Source organism: Panulirus ornatus, chromosome 12 (assembly GCF_036320965.1).
Source record: "Panulirus ornatus isolate Po-2019 chromosome 12, ASM3632096v1, whole genome shotgun sequence".
Taxonomy (NCBI): domain Eukaryota; kingdom Metazoa; phylum Arthropoda; class Malacostraca; order Decapoda; family Palinuridae; genus Panulirus; species Panulirus ornatus.
This window is the reverse complement of record NC_092235.1, coordinates 16718546-16738277: the sequence shown is the minus strand read 5'-3', so window position 1 is coordinate 16738277 and position 19732 is coordinate 16718546. Positions and strand designations below refer to the sequence as shown.

General features: G+C 40.6%; 1 protein-coding gene across 33 annotated transcripts in view; it reads left to right on the top strand.

Annotated features, from left to right (window-relative positions):
- Positions 1-19732, top strand: part of tou (bromodomain adjacent to zinc finger domain 2B toutatis) — a 1094933-nt gene that overhangs the window by 712478 nt on the left and 362723 nt on the right. For 28 of the 33 annotated variants that reach the window (XM_071667361.1, XM_071667356.1, XM_071667362.1 and 25 more), the window contains one exon: positions 678-818. In XM_071667361.1, the coding sequence (XP_071523462.1) occupies positions 678-818 (141 nt within the window). The remainder of the gene's footprint in view (positions 1-677; positions 819-19732) is intronic. The other 5 variants (XM_071667381.1, XM_071667351.1, XM_071667383.1 and 2 more) reach the window with 1 other exon arrangement.

The window sequence follows — 19732 nt, the reverse complement described above, 5'->3', positions numbered from 1 at the left end:
TATCTGATTGTTGATAGTACGAAACAAGACCATTAATTTCCAAAGCTCTTAACCACAAGATCACTTATTTTTTGTGGCCATAATATCAGATCACCTGATTTGGGCCAGTGATATTAACTGATTACAAAAAGTTATTGTAGCTGCTGGGATCACAAGTATATAGTTGATGGCTCCTTCTTAACCATGTTAGTCTTAGAAAGAAATATTGTGGAGGTTAGAGCCCATTTCATTAACCTGGCCATGAATTGAAGGCCACTAAGTGGGATGGAGGCCATTTGCTCGTCTTCTCACTTGGCTTTAGTCTCTAAGAGGTGTTGGAATTTCCTCTTGGCTTTACCAGTTCAGTACATTACATTCAGTGACCAATCTTTTCATATCATTTCTTTGTCAGATAACATAATTACTCCCAGTTCAGTTTCCTGAACCTTCATTCATATTTGATTAACTGTCTTGAACCATCTGTTCTCTAAGTTATGGAAATGTGTTTGACAGAATTCTTCAATGTTATTATCACAATTTCAAGTCAGCCTTCCCCTTTCCTGATGTAACTTTTATTGTTCTTATCAAAGTTTTGGCAGTCTCAACCTTGCTTTCTCTGATTGATGTGCTTTTATTATGTACTGTAATGGAATTTATATTTTTTTGTTTGAGAATGACTTTGTTACAAACAAAAGTAGTTTCTTTTTGCCCATTAGGGATGGCCGAGATGCACTTGAAATAGAAGCTGAAGCAATTCTTCGTAGGCTGGAAGCTGAAGAAGAAGCAGAAAAGGCACGCAAAGAGTTTTTGCAAAAATTTGAAGAACAGCAACAGTTAAGGTATGGCATATAAACAGTAGTTAACCTCAGTAAGGTTCCTTGAAATGGTGTAATTTGTAAAACTAAATTTAAGATTTTGGAAGTGAAGGTAAATGATAAGATTTGAAAATTGAAACTGATCATTGTAGATCTTCACATTGCACCAATTTGATATGGCTCAAGGAACTTTTCAGATAAACATTCCTTAATTTTTTGATAAAACATTTTCTGTAATTGCAATTTAAAGTTGATATATGAATCATCTGAAGGTCAGAGTATACCCAAATTTATTTTATTTCCTATTCACTGTTTCTACTCTTATCACCTTCACCTGGGTCCTACTTTTGGAAAGTAATGATACAGGAAGGAGGGATATCAAGCCCTCCTGCTCCTATCTCTTTTATTGGCCTTTCATGAAAAGACATTTGTGTGTAGGAATCTTTCTTTATTATCCCAGGGGTAAAAAAAGGTGAGCAAAAATGTTTTTATCATATAATAGATGTATAGAAAACACTGCAATACATGACTACCCTCAGTGTCTGCTCAACACAGGAAATAATTTATGTTGATATTCCTATATCCAGAAGTAGGAATATCATAAAATTACTTCATTATAGAAAGAAGAGAGTGTCATTTTTACTGTAAGTGACTGATTGTACAGTGATACTAATGAACACAGAATTCATACAGTGGTACCAACATTTTTTTTATGTTTGCCATATCCCTCTTTAGCGAGGTATTGCCAGGAACAGTCGAAGAAATGGTCTCATTTGCTCACATCCACTCTCTGGCTTTCACATGAAATGCACCAAAACCAGAGCCTCCTATCCTTAATCAGGCTTCACAAACCTTTCCATGGTTTAACTTGTCAACTCCTTATGCTTTAGTTTAGCCCATTGACAGTATGTACTCCTTTGTAAACCACCTTATTCCAGTTTGCTTTATCTCTTGCATAACTTTCACCCTCTTCACTGTTCAGGCCTTGAGCCTTCAAAGCATATTTCATTCCATCCTTTGACTGCTTCTTTGGTGTCCCAATTTTCCTTGTTCCATTATTGACATGTATACTCTCTTAGTCATCTGTACCTCACTCATCTCCATATGCCCAAACCCATTTCAGTACACCCTCTTCAGTTCTCTCCTACATACTCCTCTTACTGCCACACCTCTCTCTCTTAGCCTATGATTTCTTATTCGGTCATCTGTTCTTACATTGCATACATTCCTCTAACATTACATTTCAAACACATTTCACCTTGTCCTTTACATTTTTGTCTAGGAACCATACCTTGTATCCATACAGCACCAGCGGAACACTGTATCATGAGACATACCCATTTCTGCCCTTTAAGACAACGATATGTATTTCCACCTTTTGACTTTTTAACTACCCAGCTAAGTTTGCTTGCCATGTCAGTCAAAGGATATCTTTTGGGGTATGAAAAAAAAAATTATCCTCAGCATGGGAATTAAACAACAAGAAAGTAAATTTAGCCCTGCTAAACTCTTGACAAACTTCTATTACATCAGTACTATAGGTAAAAGTGGACTTTGATAACACCACACTTTTTTAATTTTTTTAATTCTGCTCTATTTACTAACCTTTAAACTGCACAGTTCACGTGAAATAGATGCTCATGCAGGTAGAAAAAAAAATTATTTTACTTCCTTGCAGAATATCTCTATATCATAGGTTATTGATATAGATGTTGATGTGGGAGGGTGTTGAGTTGATGGTAGAGGGTACTGGATGGCTTTAATGATGCTCCTTATTTATGTAGTTATTCAGTAGTTATGGGTGTTTTCTGGGTTGGATTTTGTTCTACGTGTACCTATGTATGTTACACTCTATTTGGATTTCCAGGTGAGTTTTACACATCCCACATGTATCATTTTTATCTCTGTTACGTATACATATTAAGGAGTGAGAGAAACAAGCAATAAAGGGTTGATGGCTCTGAATGTAAATGGGATGACGTGAGAGTAAAAGAAGGGAGTTTGTGGAGAAGTTTAAAAGTTTTATCTTGGATGTGCTGGGGATTGAGGAAACCTATGTTCTTGGATAGGTTATATGGAAATGATGAATGTAGGTTATAGGAGAGTGTGGAAGGAGGAGTGGTATGGATGGGAATGAATGAAAATTTTCAGGGAAGAGAGAAAGAAGAATGTGCATTTCTTCCATCACCAAGAGTGTGGAAGAGTGTTACAGAGCGTGGATGGAATGGAATGAGAATAGTTTGAGTGAAAGGAAAGATTTGAATTGTGAAGTATGCATGGGTATGTGTATGTGCACCTACAAATTAAATGAATCAGTTCTGGAGAAATTTGAATGATTGTATAAGCAGTCTTCAGAATGAGAAACTTGGTAGTAATGGGTGATATGATTGCAAAAGTGGGATGTGCTGAAATTGGCAAATGTTGATAAATGAGGAGTGCCTGGAGTAAATGAAAATTGAAATTATCTTGTGGATGTTTGAGCTGAGAAGGTTTTATTTTTTGCAAACACCTTTTTTTCAGCACAAGATGATCCACAGGTATAATTGGATGAGAAATGATAGAAGAAAAGGCTTTGGTTAATTATGTGGCAGTGGAGGAAAGATTGAGAAAGGTCATGTTAAGTGCTTGAGTTGTGAGAGGATCCTTTGGAGACTGACCATTTTGCAGTTCTTGTGGGGATGAGGATTAGGGAGAAGTGAAGGTATGGTGTATGGAAGAATGGAAAGGTAAAAGTGTTGGCAAACTTGAAAATGAATTAAAAGAATGTAGGGAGGAGTATGAAAGGAAGGAGTATGAAAATGTGGTGAATGTAGGGATGCAGTCATGTGTGAATGAGGTGTTAGAAATGTTTAGAGAAATACTATTATAGGTTGGAGAATTAGTAATTGGATACAAGGTCATAAGATATAGGAATAAAAAGGGCAAAGCATGATGGACAGAAGAGATTAGACATGCTGTGGAAGAGAAGAAAAAAGCATATGGTAGATTGCTTGATAGGAATGCACCAGTGGAAGTTCAGCAGAGGATGAGGGAAGAATATGAAATATGGAAGTGGAATGTTAAGAAGCTGATAGAGGAAAACGAAGAAGGAGTATATGAAGATTTTTTAATAAAGTTGATTTTTTGATGAAGTTGATTGAAAATTTCCAGGTTAATATGAAATTATACTGGAAGGAGGTGAAAAGGAAAGAGGTGGATGTAAGAGTGAAAATGTTAATGTGAGAAGTAAGGAAGGGGAGTTGCGGAATCAAAAGTAGGAATTAGAGAGGAGATTGAAAGAGTATTTTGAAGAACTGATGTATGTGGGTGAGGGAAGTAGCACTTGTTACGGGCATGGGTAGGGAGGATACAGGTTCAGGGCCCTATAGCAAAAGGAGAGAGGTAAGGGCAATAATGAGGCTAAAGGTAGAAAAGGCACCTGGAGAGTGAATATATTCATAATTCTTTAAGAATGATGATTATATTCACACCACCTGTGTTAAACAGATTACTGAATGCTTTGGTGTATGTACAACCATTGCAGTGATTAGTTTGAGAAGTTACAGCACCTGATATGAGTTATAATGAATTTCAGAATTATCTTGTTTTGGTTTTGGGTTGTTTAGCATGGCATTTACAGGTGAAAGAGATAAGTACAAATATGTATATAAAGGCTATTACTTACATTGCAACTTATTGTCGTTGTTTGTGCTTATAAAGTAGGGGTTGGGATGTATGATGCACTGAAATCAAAGTAACTGGCCACATTTAAACCCCACAGCCTGTTCCATGGTTTACCATAAACACATCATGTGCCGTGGTTAATCCCATTGGGAACACACCAGTCTTCATATACCAGATCAGTTTATCTTGTTGCTTGCTTATTTCTCACTGTTCTGAATGTTGAAACCACAAACAAAAAGGTGAATTTTAACATGTTTGTAATTGCATATAATTTCAAGTTGGAAGTGTGCATCAGTAACCAGAAAAAGTTTGGGCATGAGGAATATCTCTGTGGTGTTTGCCAGAATAGCAAGTTTAACATTCCAGCTTTTAGGTCACCAGATTTGTGATTATCTCCTGTAGTAATAAAGTTGATAAGATATTAAAAAGCCACAGAAACCTATGGTAACACAGACTCTTCCTGTCATTTTCATGACTGGAAAGAAAAAGAATATGAGTATGGATTTAGATTTAAGTACAAAATAATGAAAATATCTAGAGGTAGCATATAATAGGGTTGATAGAGATGCTGTGTGGAAGGTCTTGAGAATGTATGGTGTGGGAGTAAAGCTACCAGAAATAATGAGAAGTTTTGTTTGAGGGTGCAAACATGTGTATGAGTAGAAAGAGAGGAGAGTGATTAGTTCCAAGTGAAGGTCAATCTGCATTAGGGGTGTGTGATGTCACCATGGGTTATTCATTTGTTTACGTATGGGGTGGTGATGGAGGTTAATGCAAAAGTCTTAGAGTGTGGGTGATTATGCAGTCTGTTGGGGATGAGAGGGCCTGGGAAGTGAGTCAGATTTTGTTTGGTGGTGATACATCTTGGATGGGAGATTTGAGTGAGAAACTGCAGAAGTTGGTGACTGAGTTTGGAAGTGTGTGTGAAAGGAAGAAGTTGAATGTATATGTGAATAAAAGCAAGGTTATTAGGTTTAGCAAGGCTGATGGACTGGTTAGTTGGTGAGTGAGTTTGAAAGGAGAAAGTTGAAGTTGAATATTTTTAGATTCATGGAAGTGGACATGGCAGTGAATGGAACCATGAAAGCAGGAGTGAGTTTTAGGGTGGATGAGGGGGTTGAAAGTTCTGGGAGCATTGCAGAATGTGTGGAAAGGGAGACAGTAACCCCAACAATTTTATGTGGTTGAGAGGCCTGGGCCATAGATGATTTGTGCGGAGGAGGATGGAGGTGTTGGAAATTGAATGTTTGTGGAGAACTTGTGGTCTGAGGTGGTTTGATCAAGTAAGTTATGAAAGGGTAAGAGATAGATATGATAATAAAAAGGGTGTGGTTAAGAGAGCTGAAGAGGGTGAGCTTAAATGGTTTGTATATTGGGAGAGAATGAATGAGGAAAGGTTTACAAAGAGGATATGCGTGTCAGAATTAGAAATTAGAGGGAACAAGTTGAGGGGAGAGGCCAATTGGAAATGGAAGGTTGGAGTGAAAAATATTTTGAACGGTCACAGCTTGAACATGTAGGAAGGTGGAAGGCATGCATGGGATTGAGTGAATTGAAATGATGTGGTATACAGGGGTCAACATGCTGTCAGTGGACTGAACTAGGGCATTTCAGTCAGCTGGGGTAAACCATGGAAAGGCCTGTGGGGCCTGGTTGTGGATTGGGAGCTGTGGTTTCGGTGCTGCACATGACAAACAGAGAATAGATGTGAGTGAATGTGGATATTATTTGTCTGTTACTGGTGCTACGTCACTATTGCAGGAAATGGTGATAAAGTATGAAAAACATAAATGGGAATCAGGAGATGAGAGAGAATAATGAAGCTTTGTTGACACTTAGCCTAATTAAAAGAAAAGAAAAAATGCCAAGAAGAGAAAATGATACACTAGACCTCATTACAATTGATATGGCACTCTTCACAGACATCAAAGTAAACTACAAAAACATCAGATCATAACATTCTGGGAGTAACATTCTGAAATAGAATGAGATTATTTTATCTCTAGCAGATATACCTTGAATTGATTTGTTTAAAGACAAAGACATGATTGCCAACACGGCCTAGTTTTGTAGGAGAATAAGAGATATTGCTGTGGGTTGAAAGCTGAATGAGGAAAATGTAAGGAGATAGAAAAATTGTGAAAATTAGAAAGCAGTAGATTAATTAAAGAAAATGGAAAAAAGATAAGAAGTTAATAGTATGTAAGATGAGAGACAGGAGGTCAAGAGAAAGGTGCAAGAGGTGAAAAAAAGGGCAAATGAGAGTTGGGGTGAGAGAGTATCATTAAATTTTAGAGAGAATAAAAAGATGTTCTGGAAGGAGGTAAATAAAGTGCGTAAGACAAGGGAGCAAATGGGAACTTCAGTGAAGGGCGCAAATGGGGAGGTGATAACAAGTAGTGGTGATGTGAGAAGGAGATGGAGTGAGTATTTTGAAGGTTTGTTGAATGTGTTTGATGATAGAGTGGCAGATATAGGGTGTTTTGGTCGAGGTGGTGTGCAAAGTGAGAGGCTTAGGGAAAATGATTTGGTAAGCAGAGAAGAGGTAGTGAAAGCTTTGCGGAAGATGAAAGCCGGCAAGGCAGCAGGTTTGGATGGTATTGCAGTGGAATTTATTAAAAAAGGGGGTGACTGTATTGTGGACTGGTTGGTAAGGTTATTTAATGTATGTATGACTCATGGTGAGGTGCCTGAGGATTGGCGGAATGCGTGCATAGTGCCATTGTACAAAGGCAAAGGGGATAAGAGTGAGTGCTCAAATTACAGAGGTATAAGTTTGTTGAGTATTCCTGGTAAATTATATGGGAGGGTATTGATTGAGAGGGTGAAGGCATGTACAGAGCATCAGATTGGGGAAGAGCAGTGTGGTTTCAGAAGTGGTAGAGGATGTGTGGATCAGGTGTTTGCTTTGAAGAATGTATGTGAGAAATACTTAGAAAAGCAAATGGATTTGTATGTAGCATTTATGGATCTGGAGAAGGCATATGATAGAGTTGATAGAGATGCTCTGTGGAAGGTATTAAGAATATATGGTGTGGGAGGCAAGTTGTTAGAAGCAGTGAAAAGTTTTTATCGAGGATGTAAGGCATGTGTACGTGTAGGAAGAGAGGAAAGTGATTGGTTCTCAGTGAATGTAGGTTTGCGGCAGGGGTGTGTGATGTCTCCATGGTTGTTTAATTTGTTTATGGATGGGGTTGTTAGGGAGGTAAATGCAAGAGTTTTGGAAAGAGGGGCAAGTATGAAGTCTGTTGGGGATGAGAGAGCTTGGGAAGTGAGTCAGTTGTTGTTCGCTGATGATACAGCGCTGGTGGCTGATTCATGTGAGAAACTGCAGAAGCTGGTGACTGAGTTTGGTAAAGTGTGTGAAAGAAGAAAGTTAAGAGTAAATGTGAATAAGAGCAAGGTTATTAGGTACAGTAGGGTTGAGGGTCAAGTCAATTGGGAGGTGAATTTGAATGGAGAAAAACTGGAGGAAGTGAAGTGTTTTAGATATCTGGGAGTGGATCTGGCAGCGGATGGAACCATGGAAGCGGAAGTGGATCATAGGGTGGGGGAGGGGGCGAAAATTCTGGGGGCCTTGAAGAATGTGTGGAAGTCGAGAACATTATCTCGGAAAGCAAAAATGGGTATGTTTGAAGGAATAGTGGTTCCAACAATGTTGTATGGTTGCGAGGCGTGGGCTATGGATAGAGTTGTGCGCAGGAGGATGGATGTGCTGGAAATGAGATGTTTGAGGACAATGTGTGGTGTGAGGTGGTTTGATCGAGTGAGTAACGTAAGGGTAAGAGAGATGTGTGGAAATAAAAAGAGTGTGGTTGAGAGAGCAGAAGAGGGTGTTTTGAAGTGGTTTGGGCACATGGAGAGAATGAGTGAGGAAAGATTGACCAAGAGGATATATGTGTCGGAGGTGGAGGGAACGAGGAGAAGAGGGAGACCAAATTGGAGGTGGAAAGATGGAGTGAAAAAGATTTTGTGTGATCGGGGCCTGAACATGCAGGAGGGTGAAAGGAGGGCAAGGAATAGAGTGAATTGGAGCGATGTGGTATACCGGGGTTGACATGCTGTCAGTGGATTGAATCAAGGCATGTGAAGCGTCCGGGGTAAACCATGGAAAGCTGTGTAGGTATGTATATTTGCGTGTGTGGACTTATGTATATACATGTGTATGGGGGGGGTTGGGCCATTTCTTTCGTCTGTTTCCTTGCGCTACCTCGCAAACGCGGGAGACAGCGACAAAGTATAATAAAAATATAATAAATAAGATGAGAGGAGAAGAGTTGAATGAAAAAATAAGAATAACTGAAAAGAAATAATGGAATTACGCAGAAGAGAAGAAAAAAATGAAAGTAAAGCAATCACTTGCATGAAAATGAATCTTGGAAAGATATATTTCTACATGTGAACAAAGCAAAGAAGAAAAAAGCTAAGATCAGGCTCATATTAGTGTCAGAGAGTATAAAGATAATCCTAAGAAATTATGCAGAAGAGAATATAATCAGAATACATAAGTATTCATCAGATGGAAAAAATTGATGATATGAAATGTTAATGAATGAAAATTAAGTCATGATTGTCAGTTGCAGAATCAGTGATGTTACTGTCAGGTCAGAGCTAAGATAAGTTGGATATAAGATGTAATAGAAGTGTATGGGAAAGGTTAAGAACAAATTGAAGCATATAATAAGATTGTTCACTATTTCAATGAAAGCTGCATTTCTTAGCCTCCATGTACCTTTTATGTTTTGGAAAAAAAAAGAGTATATATTTTATATATATTTCACATATGTTTATTTACTTATTTATTTATTTTGCTTTGTTGCTGTCTCCTGTGTTAGCGAGGTAGCGCAAGGAAAGAGACGAAAGAATGGCCCAACCCACCCACATACACATGCATACATACATGTCCACACATGCAAATATACATACCTATACATCTCAACGTATACATATATATACACACTCAGACATATACATATATACACGTGTACATAATTCATACTGTCTGCCTTTATTCATTCCCATCACCACCCCGCCACACATGAAATAACATGAAATAGCATGTGCACAAGGTAGCGCTAGGAAAAGACAACAAAGGCCACATTCGTTCACACTCAGTCTCTAGCTGTCATGTATGATGCACTGAAACCACAGCTCCCTTTCCACATCCAGGCCCCACAGAACTTTCCATGGTTTGTCCCAGACACTTCACATGCCCTGGTTCAATCCATTGACAGCACGTCGACCCCGGTATACCACATTGTTCCAATTCACTCTATTCCTTGCACACCTTTCACCCTCCTGCATGTTCAGGCCCCGATCACTCAAAATCTTTTTCACTCCATCTTTCCACCTCCAATTTGGTCTCCCACTTCTCCTTGTTCCCTCCACCTCTTGGTCAATCTTTCCTCACTCAGTCTCTCCATGTGACCAAACCATTTCAAAACACCCTTTTCTGCTCTTTCAACCACACTTTTTATTACCACACATCTCTCTTACCCTATTATTACTTACTCGAACAAACCACCTCACACCACATATTGTCCTCAAAAATCTCATTTCCAGCACATCCACCCTCCTCTGCACAATTCTATCTATATAGCCCAAGCCTCGCAACCATATAACATTATTGGAACCACTATTCCTTCAAACATACCCATTTTTGTTTTCCGAGATAATGTTCTCGACTTCCACACATTCTTTAACGCCCCCAGAACTTTTGCCTCCTCCCCCACCCTATGATTCACTTCCACTTCCATGATTCCATCCACTGCCAAATCCTCTCTCAGATATCTAAAACACTTCACTTCCTCCAGTTTTTCTTCATTCAAACTTACCTCCCAATTGACTTGTCCCTCAACCCTACTGTACCTGATAACCTTGCTCTTATTCACATTTACTCTCAGCTTTCTTCTTTCACACACTTTACCAAACTCAGTCACCAACTTCTGCAGTTTCTCACCCGAATCAGCCACCAGCACTGTATTATCAGCGAACAACAACTGACTCACTTCCCAAGCTTTCTCATCCACGACAGACTGCATACTTTGTCGCTGTCTCATGTGTTGGCGAGGTAGCACAAGGAAACAGATGAAAGAATGGCCCAACCCACCCACATACACATGTATATACATACACATCCACACACGCACATATACATACCTATACATTTCAACGTATACTTATTTATTTTATTTATTTTGCTTTGTCGCTGTCTCCCGCATTAGCGAGGTAGCACACAGAAACAGACGAAAGAATGGCCCAACCCACCCACATACACATGTATATACATACACGTCTACACACGCAAATATACATACCTATACATCTCAATGTACACATATATATACACACACACACATATACATATATACACATGTACGTAATTCATACTGTCTGCCTTTATTTATTCCCATCGCCACCTTGCCACACATGGAATAACAACCCCCTCCCCCCTCATGTGTGCGAGGTATCGCCAGGAAAAGACAACAAAGGCCCCATTCGTTCACACTCAGTCTCTACCTGCCATGTAATATTGCACCGAAACCACAGCTCCCTTTCCACAACCAGGCCCCACAGAACTTTCCATGGTTTACCCCAGACGCTTCACATGCCCTGGTTCAATCCATTGACAGCACGTTGACCCCGGTATACCACATCATTCCAATTCACTCTATTCCTCGCACGCCTTTCACCCTCCTGCATGTTCAGGCCCCGATCTCTCAAAATCTTTTTCACTCCATCTTTCCACCTCCAATTTGGTCTCCCACTTCTCCTCGTTCCCTCCCCTTCTGACACATTTATCCTCTTGGTCAATCTTTCCTCACTCATTCTCTCCATGTGACCAAACCATTTCAAAACACCCTCTTCTGCTCTCTCAACCACACTCTTTTTATTTCCACACATCTCTCTTACCCTATTATTACTTACTCGATCAAACCACCTCACACCACATATTGTCCTCAAACATCTCATTTCCAGCACATCCACCCTCCTGCGCACAACTCTATCCATAGCCCATGCCTCACAACCATACAACATTGTTGGAACCTCTATTCCTTCAAACATACCCATTTTTGCTTTCCAAGATAATGTTCTCGACTTTCAAACATTCTTCAAGGCTCCCAGAATTTTCGCCCCCTCCCCCACCCTATGATTCACTCCCGCTTCCATGGTTCCATCCGCTGCCAGATCCACTCCCAGATATCTAAAACACTTTACTTCCTCCAGTTTTTCTCCATTCAAACTTACCTCCCAATTGACTTGACCCTCAACCCTACTGTACCTGATAACCTTACTCTTATTCACATTTACTCTTAACTTTCTTCTTTCACACACTTTACCAAATTCAGTCACCAGCTTCTGCAGTTTCTCACATGAATCAGCCACCAGCGCTGTATCATCAGCGAACAACAACTGACTCACTTCCCAAGCTCTCTCATCCACAACAGACTGCATACTTGCCCCTCTTTCCAAAACTCTTGCATTCACCTCCCTAACAACCCCATCCATAAACAAATTAAACAACCAAGGAGACATCACACACCCCTGCCGCAAACCTACTGAGAACCAATCACTTTCCTCTCTTCTTACACGTACACATGCCTTACATCCTTGATAAAAACTTTTCTCTACTACTAACAACTTGCCTCCCACACCATATATTCTTAATACCTTCCACAGAGCATCTCTATCAACGTATACATATGTATAAATACACAGAGAAAGGTGCAAGAGGTGAAAAAGATGGCAAATGAGAGTTGGGGTGAGAGAGTACCATTGAATTGTAGGGAGAATAAAAAGATGTTTTGGAAGGAGGTAAATAAAGTGCGTAAGACAAGGGAATGAATGGGAACTTCAGTGAAGGGGCTAATGGGGAGGTGATAACAAGTAGTGGTGATGTGAGAAGATGGAGTGAGTATTTTGAAGGTTTGTTGAATGTGTTTGATGATAAAGTGGCAGATATAGTGTGTTTTGGTCGAGGTGGTGTGCAAAGTGAGAGGGTTAGGAAGAATGATTTGGTAAACAGAAAAGAGGTAGTAAAAGCTTTGCGGAAGATGAAAGCTGGCAATGCAGCGGGTTTTGATGGTATTGCAGTGGAATTTATTAAAAAAGGGGGTGACTGTACTGTTGACTGGTTGGTAAAGTTATTTGATGTATGTATGACTCATGGCGAGGTGCCTGAGGATTGGCGGAATGCTTGCATAGTGCCATTTACAAAGGCAAAGGGGATGAAAATGAGTGCTCAAATTACAGAGGTATAAGTTTGTTTGAGTATTTCTGGGAAATTATATGGGAGGGTATTGATTGAGAGGGTGAAGGCATGTACAGAGCATCAGATAGGGGAAGAGCAGTGTGGTTTCAGAAGTGTTAGAGTATATGTGGATCAGGTGCTTGCTTTGAAGAATATATGTGAGAAATACTTAGAAAAGCAAATGGATATGTATGTAGCATTTATGGATCTGGAGAAGGCATATGTTAGAGTTGATAGAGATGCTTTGTGGAAGGTATTAGGAATACATGCTTTGGGAGGCAAGTTGTTAGAAGCAGTGAAAAGTTTTTATCGAGGATGTAAGGTATGTGTTTACATAGAAAAAGAAGAAAGTGATTAGTTCCCAGTGAATGTTGGTGTGTGGCAGGGGGTGTATGATGTCTCCATGGTTGTTTAATTTGTTTATGGATGGGGTTGTTAGGGAGGTGAATGCAAGAGTTTTGGAAAGAGGGGCAAGTACGCAGTCTGTTGTGGATGAGAGAGCTTGGGAAGTGAGTCAGTTGTTCGCTGATGATACAGTGCTGGTGACTGATTCGTGTGAGAAACTGCAGAAGCTGGTGACTGAGTTTGGTAAAGTGTGTGAAAGAAGAAAGTAAAATTAAATGTGAATAAGAGGAAGGTTATTAGGTATAGTAGGGTTGAGGGAAAAGTCAATTGGGAGGTAAGTTTGAATGGAGAAAAACTAGAGGAAGTGAAGTGTTTTAGATATCTGGGAGTGGATCTGGCAGCAGATGGAACCATGGAAGTGTAAGTGAATCATAGGGTGGGGGAGGGGTCGAAAGTTTTGAGAGCATTGAAGAATGTGTGGAAGTTGAGAATATTATCTCGGAAACCAAAAATGGGTATGTTTGAAGGAATAGTGGTTCCAAGAGTGTTATATGGTTCCGAGGCGTGAGCTATAGATAAAGCTGTGTGGAGGAGGGTGGATGTGCTGGAAATGAGATGTTTTAGGACAATATGTGGTGTGAGGTGGTTTGATCGAGTAAGTAATGATAGGGTAAGAGAGATGTGTGGTAAGAAAAAGAGTGTGGTTGAGAGAGCAGAAGATGGTGTTTTGAAATGGTTTGGTCACATGGAGAGAATGAGTGAGGAAAGATTGACGAAGAGGATATATGTGTCAAAGGTGGAGGGAACGAGGAGAAGTGTGAGACCAAATTGGAGGTGGAAAGTGGAATGAAAAAGATTTTGAGTGGTCGGTGCCTGAACATGCAGGAGGGTGAAAGGCGTGCATGGAATAGAGTGAATTGGAACGATTTGGTATACCGGGGTCAACGTGCTGTCAATGGATTGAACCAGGGTATGTGAAGCGTCTGGGGTAAACCATGGAAAGTTATATGGGGCCTGGATGTGGAAAGGGAGCTGTGGTTCTGGTGCATTATACATGACAGCTAGAGACTGAGTGTGAACGAATGTGGCCTTTGTTGTCTTTTCCTAGCGCTACCACCCGCACATGAGGGGGAGGGGGTTGTTATTTCATGTGTGGCAGGGTGGCGATGGAAATGAATAAAGGCAGACACTATAAATTATATACATGTGTATATATGTATATGTCTGAGTTTGTATATGTATGCATACATTGAGATTTATGGGTATGTATATTTGTGTGGGTGGACGTGTATGTATATACATGTGTATGTGGGTGGGTTGGGCCATTCTTTCATCTGTTTACTTGCACTACCTTGCTAACGCGGGAGACAGTGACAAAGTAAAATAGAATAAATAAGATAAGATGAAATAGATAAAGATGAAAGCCGGCAAGGCAGCGGGTTTGGATGGTATTGTAGTGGAATTTATTAAAAAAGGGGGTGACTGTATTGTTGACTGGTTCATAAGGTTATTTAATGTATGTATGACTCATAGTGAGGTGCCTGAGGATTGGAGGAATGTTTGCATAGTGCCATTGTACAAAGGCAAAAGGGATAAAAGTGAGTGCTCAAATTACAGAGGTATAAGTTTGTTGAGTATTCCTGGGAAATTATATGGGAGGGTATTGATTGAGAGGGTGAAGGCAGGTACAGAGCATCAGACTGAAGAAGAGCAGTGTGGTTTCAGAAGTGGTAGGGGATGTGTGGATCAGGAGTTTGCTTTGAAAAATGTATGTGAGAAATACTTAGAGAAGCGAATGGATTTGTATGTAGCATCTATGGATCTGGAGAAGGCATATGATAGAGTTGACAGAGATGCTCTGTGGAAGGTATTAAGAATATATGGTGTGGGGGGGCAAGTTGTTTGAAACAGTGAAAAGTTTTTATCGAGGATGTAAGGCATGTGTACGTGTAGGAAGAGAGGAAAGCGATTGGTCCTCAGTGAATGTTGGTTTGCGGCAGGGGTGTGTGATGTCTCCATGGTGGTTTAATTTGTTTATGGATGGGGTTGTTAGGGAGGTGAATGCAAGAGTTTTGGAAAGATGGGCAAGTATGCAGTCTGTTGTGGATGAGAGAGCTTGGGAAGTGAGTCAGTTGTTGTGCACTGATGATACAGCGCTGGTGGCTGATTCGTGTGAGAAACTGCAGAAGCTGGTGACTGAGTTTGGTAAAGTGTGTGAAACAAGAAAGCTGAGAGTAAATGTGAATAAGAGCAAGGTTATTAAGTACAGTAGGGTTGAGGGACAAGTCAGTTGGGAGGTAAGTTTGAATGGAGAAAAACTGGAGGCAGTGAAGTGTTTTAGATATCTGTGAGTGGATTTAGCAGTGGATGGAACCATAGAAGTGGAAGTGAGTTACAGGGTGGGGGAGGGGGCGAAGGTTCTGGAAGCATTGAAAAATGTGTGGAAGGCAAGAACGTTATCTCAGAGAGCAAAAATGGTTGTGTTTGAAAGAATAGTGGTTTTAACAATGTTATATGGTTACGTGGTGTGGGCTATAGAGAGGGTTGTGCAGAGGAGGGTGGATGTGTTGGAAATGAGATGTGGTTTGATGTAGTTTGATCGAGTAGGTATTGAAAGGGCAAGAGAGATGTATGGTAATAAAAAGAGTGTGGTTGAGAGAGCAGAAGAGGATGTATTGAAATGGTTTGGTCACATTGAGAGAATGAGTGAGGAAAGATTGACAAAGAGGATATATGTTTCAGAGGTGGAAGAAACGAGGAGAAGTGGGGGACCAACTTGGAGGTGGAAGGATTGAGTGAAAAAGATTTTGAACAATTGGTGCCTGAAGATACAGGAGGGTAAAAGGCGTGCAAGGAATATAGTGAATTGGAACGATGTGGTATACCGTGGTGGACATACTGTCATTGGATTGAACCGGGGCATGTGAAGTATGTGGGGTAAACCATGGAAAGTTTTGTGAGCCCTGGATGTGGAAAGGGAGCTGTGGTTTTGGTGCATTTTCCATGACAGTTAGAGACTGAGTGTGAATGAATGTGGCCTTTGTTGTCTTTTCCTAGCACTACCTCGCAGGAGGGGGTGCTATTCCATGTATTATAGGGTAGCAGCAGGAATGGATGAAGGCAGCAAGTACAAATATGTACATGTCTATGTATGTATACGTTGAAAATTATAGGTATGTACATGTGCGTGCCTGGGCATTTATATATATGCTTGTGTATATGGGTGGGTTGGGCCATTCTTTCGTCTGTTTCCTTGCACTACCTTGCTGCCACGTGAGACTGTGACTAAGTATAATAAAAAAAGATACAATAGTGAGCTTGGAAAGGAGACTTGTGTGAGGAAGTACCAGGAGAGATTGAGTGCAGAATGGAAAAAGGTGAGAGCAAATGACGTAAGGGGAGTAGGGGAGGAATGGGATGTATTTAGGGAAGCACTGATAGCTTTTGCAAAAGATGCTTATGGAATGAGAAAAGTGGGAGGTGGGCAGATTAGAAAGTGGTGGAATGAAAAAGTAAGATTGTTAGTGAAAGAGAAGTGAGAGGCATTTGGACAATTTTTGCAGGGAAGTGGTGCAAATAACTGGGAGATGTTTAAAAGAAAGAGGCAGGAGGTCAAGAGAAAGGTGCAAGAGGTATAAAAGAGGGCGAATGAGAGGTGGGGTAAGAAAGTATCGTTGTTTTAAGATGTTTTGGAAGGAGGTAAATCAAGTGCGTAAGACAAGAGAACAGACAGGACATCGATGAAGGGGGCTAATGGTGAGGTAATAACAAGTAGCGGTGAAATGAGATGTAGTGAGTATTTTGAAGGTTTGTTGAATGTGTTAGATGATAGAGTGGCAGGTTTTTGGTGTTTTGTTTGAGGTGGTATGCAAAGTGAGAGGGTCAGGGAGAATGGTTAGGTAAACAGAGAAGAGGTAGTGAAAGCTTTTCGGAAGATGAAATCCAGCAAGGCAGCGGTTTGGATGGTATTGCAGTGGAATTTATTAAAAGAGGGGCTGACTGTGTCGTTGACTGGTTTGTGAGGATATTCAGTGTATGTATGATTCTTGGTGAAGTGCCTGAGGATTGGCAAAATGCATGCATGGTGCCATTGTACGAGGAAAAAGGGGATAAAGGTGCTCGAATTTCAGAGGTATAAGTTTCTTGAGTATACCTGGGAAATTATATGGGAGGGTATTAATTGAGAGGGTGAAGGCATGTACAGAGCATCAGATTTGGGAAGAGCAGTATAGTTTCAGAAGTGGTAGAGGATGTGTGGATCAGGTGTTTGCTTTGAAGAATGTATGTGAGAAATACTTAGAAAAACAGATGAATTTGTATGTAGCATTTATGGATCTGGAGAAGACATATGATAGAGTTGATAGAAATGCACTGTGGAAGGTATTAAGAGTGTATGGTGTGGGAGGTAAGTTGCTAGAAGCAGGGAAAAGCTTTTTCGAGGATGTAAGGCATGTGTACAAGTAGGAAGAGAGGAAAGTGATATGTTCCCAATGAATGTCAGTTAATAGATGGGGTTTGTTAGGGAGGTGAATGCAAGAGTTTTGGAGAGAGGGGCAAGTATGCAGTCTGTTGTGGATGAGAAGGCTTGGGAAGTGAGTCAGTTGTTGTTCACTGATGATCCAGTGCTGGTGGCTGATGCGGATGAGAAACTGCAGAAGCTGGTGACTGAGTTTGGTAAAGTGTGTGAAAGGAGAAATCTGAGAGTAAATGTGAATAAGAGAAAGGTTATTAGGTTCATTAGGGTTGAGGGACAAGTCACTTTGGAGGTTAAGTTTGAATGGAGAAAAATTGGAGAAAGTGAAGTGTTTTAGATATCTGGGAATGGATTTAGGAGCAGATGGAGCCATGGAAGAGGAAGTGATTCACAGGGTTGGGGTGGGGGCGAAGGTTCTGGGAGCGGTGAAGAATGTGTGGATGATAAGAACATTACCTTGGAGAGCAAAATTGGGTACGTTTGAAGGAATAGTGGTTCCAATAATGTTATATGGTTGCAAGGCATGGGCTATAGATGGGGTTGTGCAGATAAGGGTGGATGTATTGCAAATGAGATGTTTCAGGACAATATGTGGTGTGAGGTGGTTTGATTGAGTATGTAATTAAAGGGTAAGAGAGATGTGAGGTAATAAAAAGAGTGTGATTGAGAGTGCAGAAGGGATGTATTGAAATGGTTTGGTCACATGGAGAGAACGAGTGAGGAGAGATTGACAAAGAGGATATATGTGTCAGAGGTGAAGGGAACAATGAGAAGTCAGAGACCATATTGGAGATGGAAGGATGGAGTGAAAAAGATTTTGAGCGATCGGGGTCTGAACATACAGGAGGGTGAAAGGCTTTCAGGAATAGAGTGAATTGGAACAATGTGGTATACTGGGTCGACATGCTGTCAATGGATCGAACCAGGGCATGTGAAGTGTCTGATGTAAACCATGGAAAGTTTTGTGGGGCATGGATGTGGAAAGGAAGCGGTGATTTCAGTGTATTACACTTAACTGCTGTCTCCTGCGTCAGCTAGGTAGCGTAAGGAAACAGACGAGGAATGGCCCAACCCACCCACATACACATGTATATACATAAACACTCACACATGCACATACACATACATATACATTTCAATGTATGCATTCATATACATACACAGATATATACACATATACACATGTATATATTCGTACTTGCTGCTTTCATCCATTCTTCTCGCCACCCTGCCACACATGAAATAGCATCCCCTGCGAAGTAGCACTAGGAAAAGACAACAAAGGCCACATTCGTTCAAACTGAGACTCTAACTGTCATATGTAACGCACCAAAACCATAGCTCCCTTTCCAAATCTAGGCCCCACAAAACTTTCCATGGTTTACCCCAGACGCTTCGTATGCCTTGGTTCAATCCATTGACAGCACGTCCAACCGGTATTCCACATCATTCCAATTCACTCTATTCCTTGCACACCTTTTACCCTCCTGTATCTTCAGGCCCCGATCGCTCAAAATCTTTTTCACTCCATCCTTTCACCTCCAATCTGGTCTCCCATTTCTCATTCCCTCTACCTCTGACACAAATATCCTCTTTGTCAATCTTTCCTCATTCATTCCCTCCATGTGACCATACCATTTCAATACAACCTCTTCTGCTCTCTCAACCATACTCTTTTTATTACCACACATCTCTCTTACCCTTTCACTACTTACTCGATCAAACCACCTCACACCACATATTGTCCTCAAACATTTCATTTCCGACACATACATCCTCCTCAGCACAACTTTACCTATAACCCTTGCCTCTTAACCAGACAACATTGTTGGAACCACTTTTCCTTCAAACATAGCCATACTTGCTTTCCGAGATAATGTTCTCACCTTCCACACATTCTTCAACACTCCCAGAAAATTTGCCCCCTCCCCAACCTGTAAGTCACTTCCACTTCCATGGTTCCATACACTGCTAAATCCACTCCCAGATATCTAAAACACTTCACTTCCTCCAGTTTTTCTTCATATAAATTTACCTCTCAATTAACTTGTCCCTAAACCCTACAGAACCAGACACTTCACATGCCCTGGTTCAATCCATTGACAGCACGTCCACTCCGGTATACCACATCATTCCAGTTCACTCTATTCCTTTCACGCCTTTCACCCTCCTGTATGTTCAGGCCCTGATCACTTAAGATCTTTG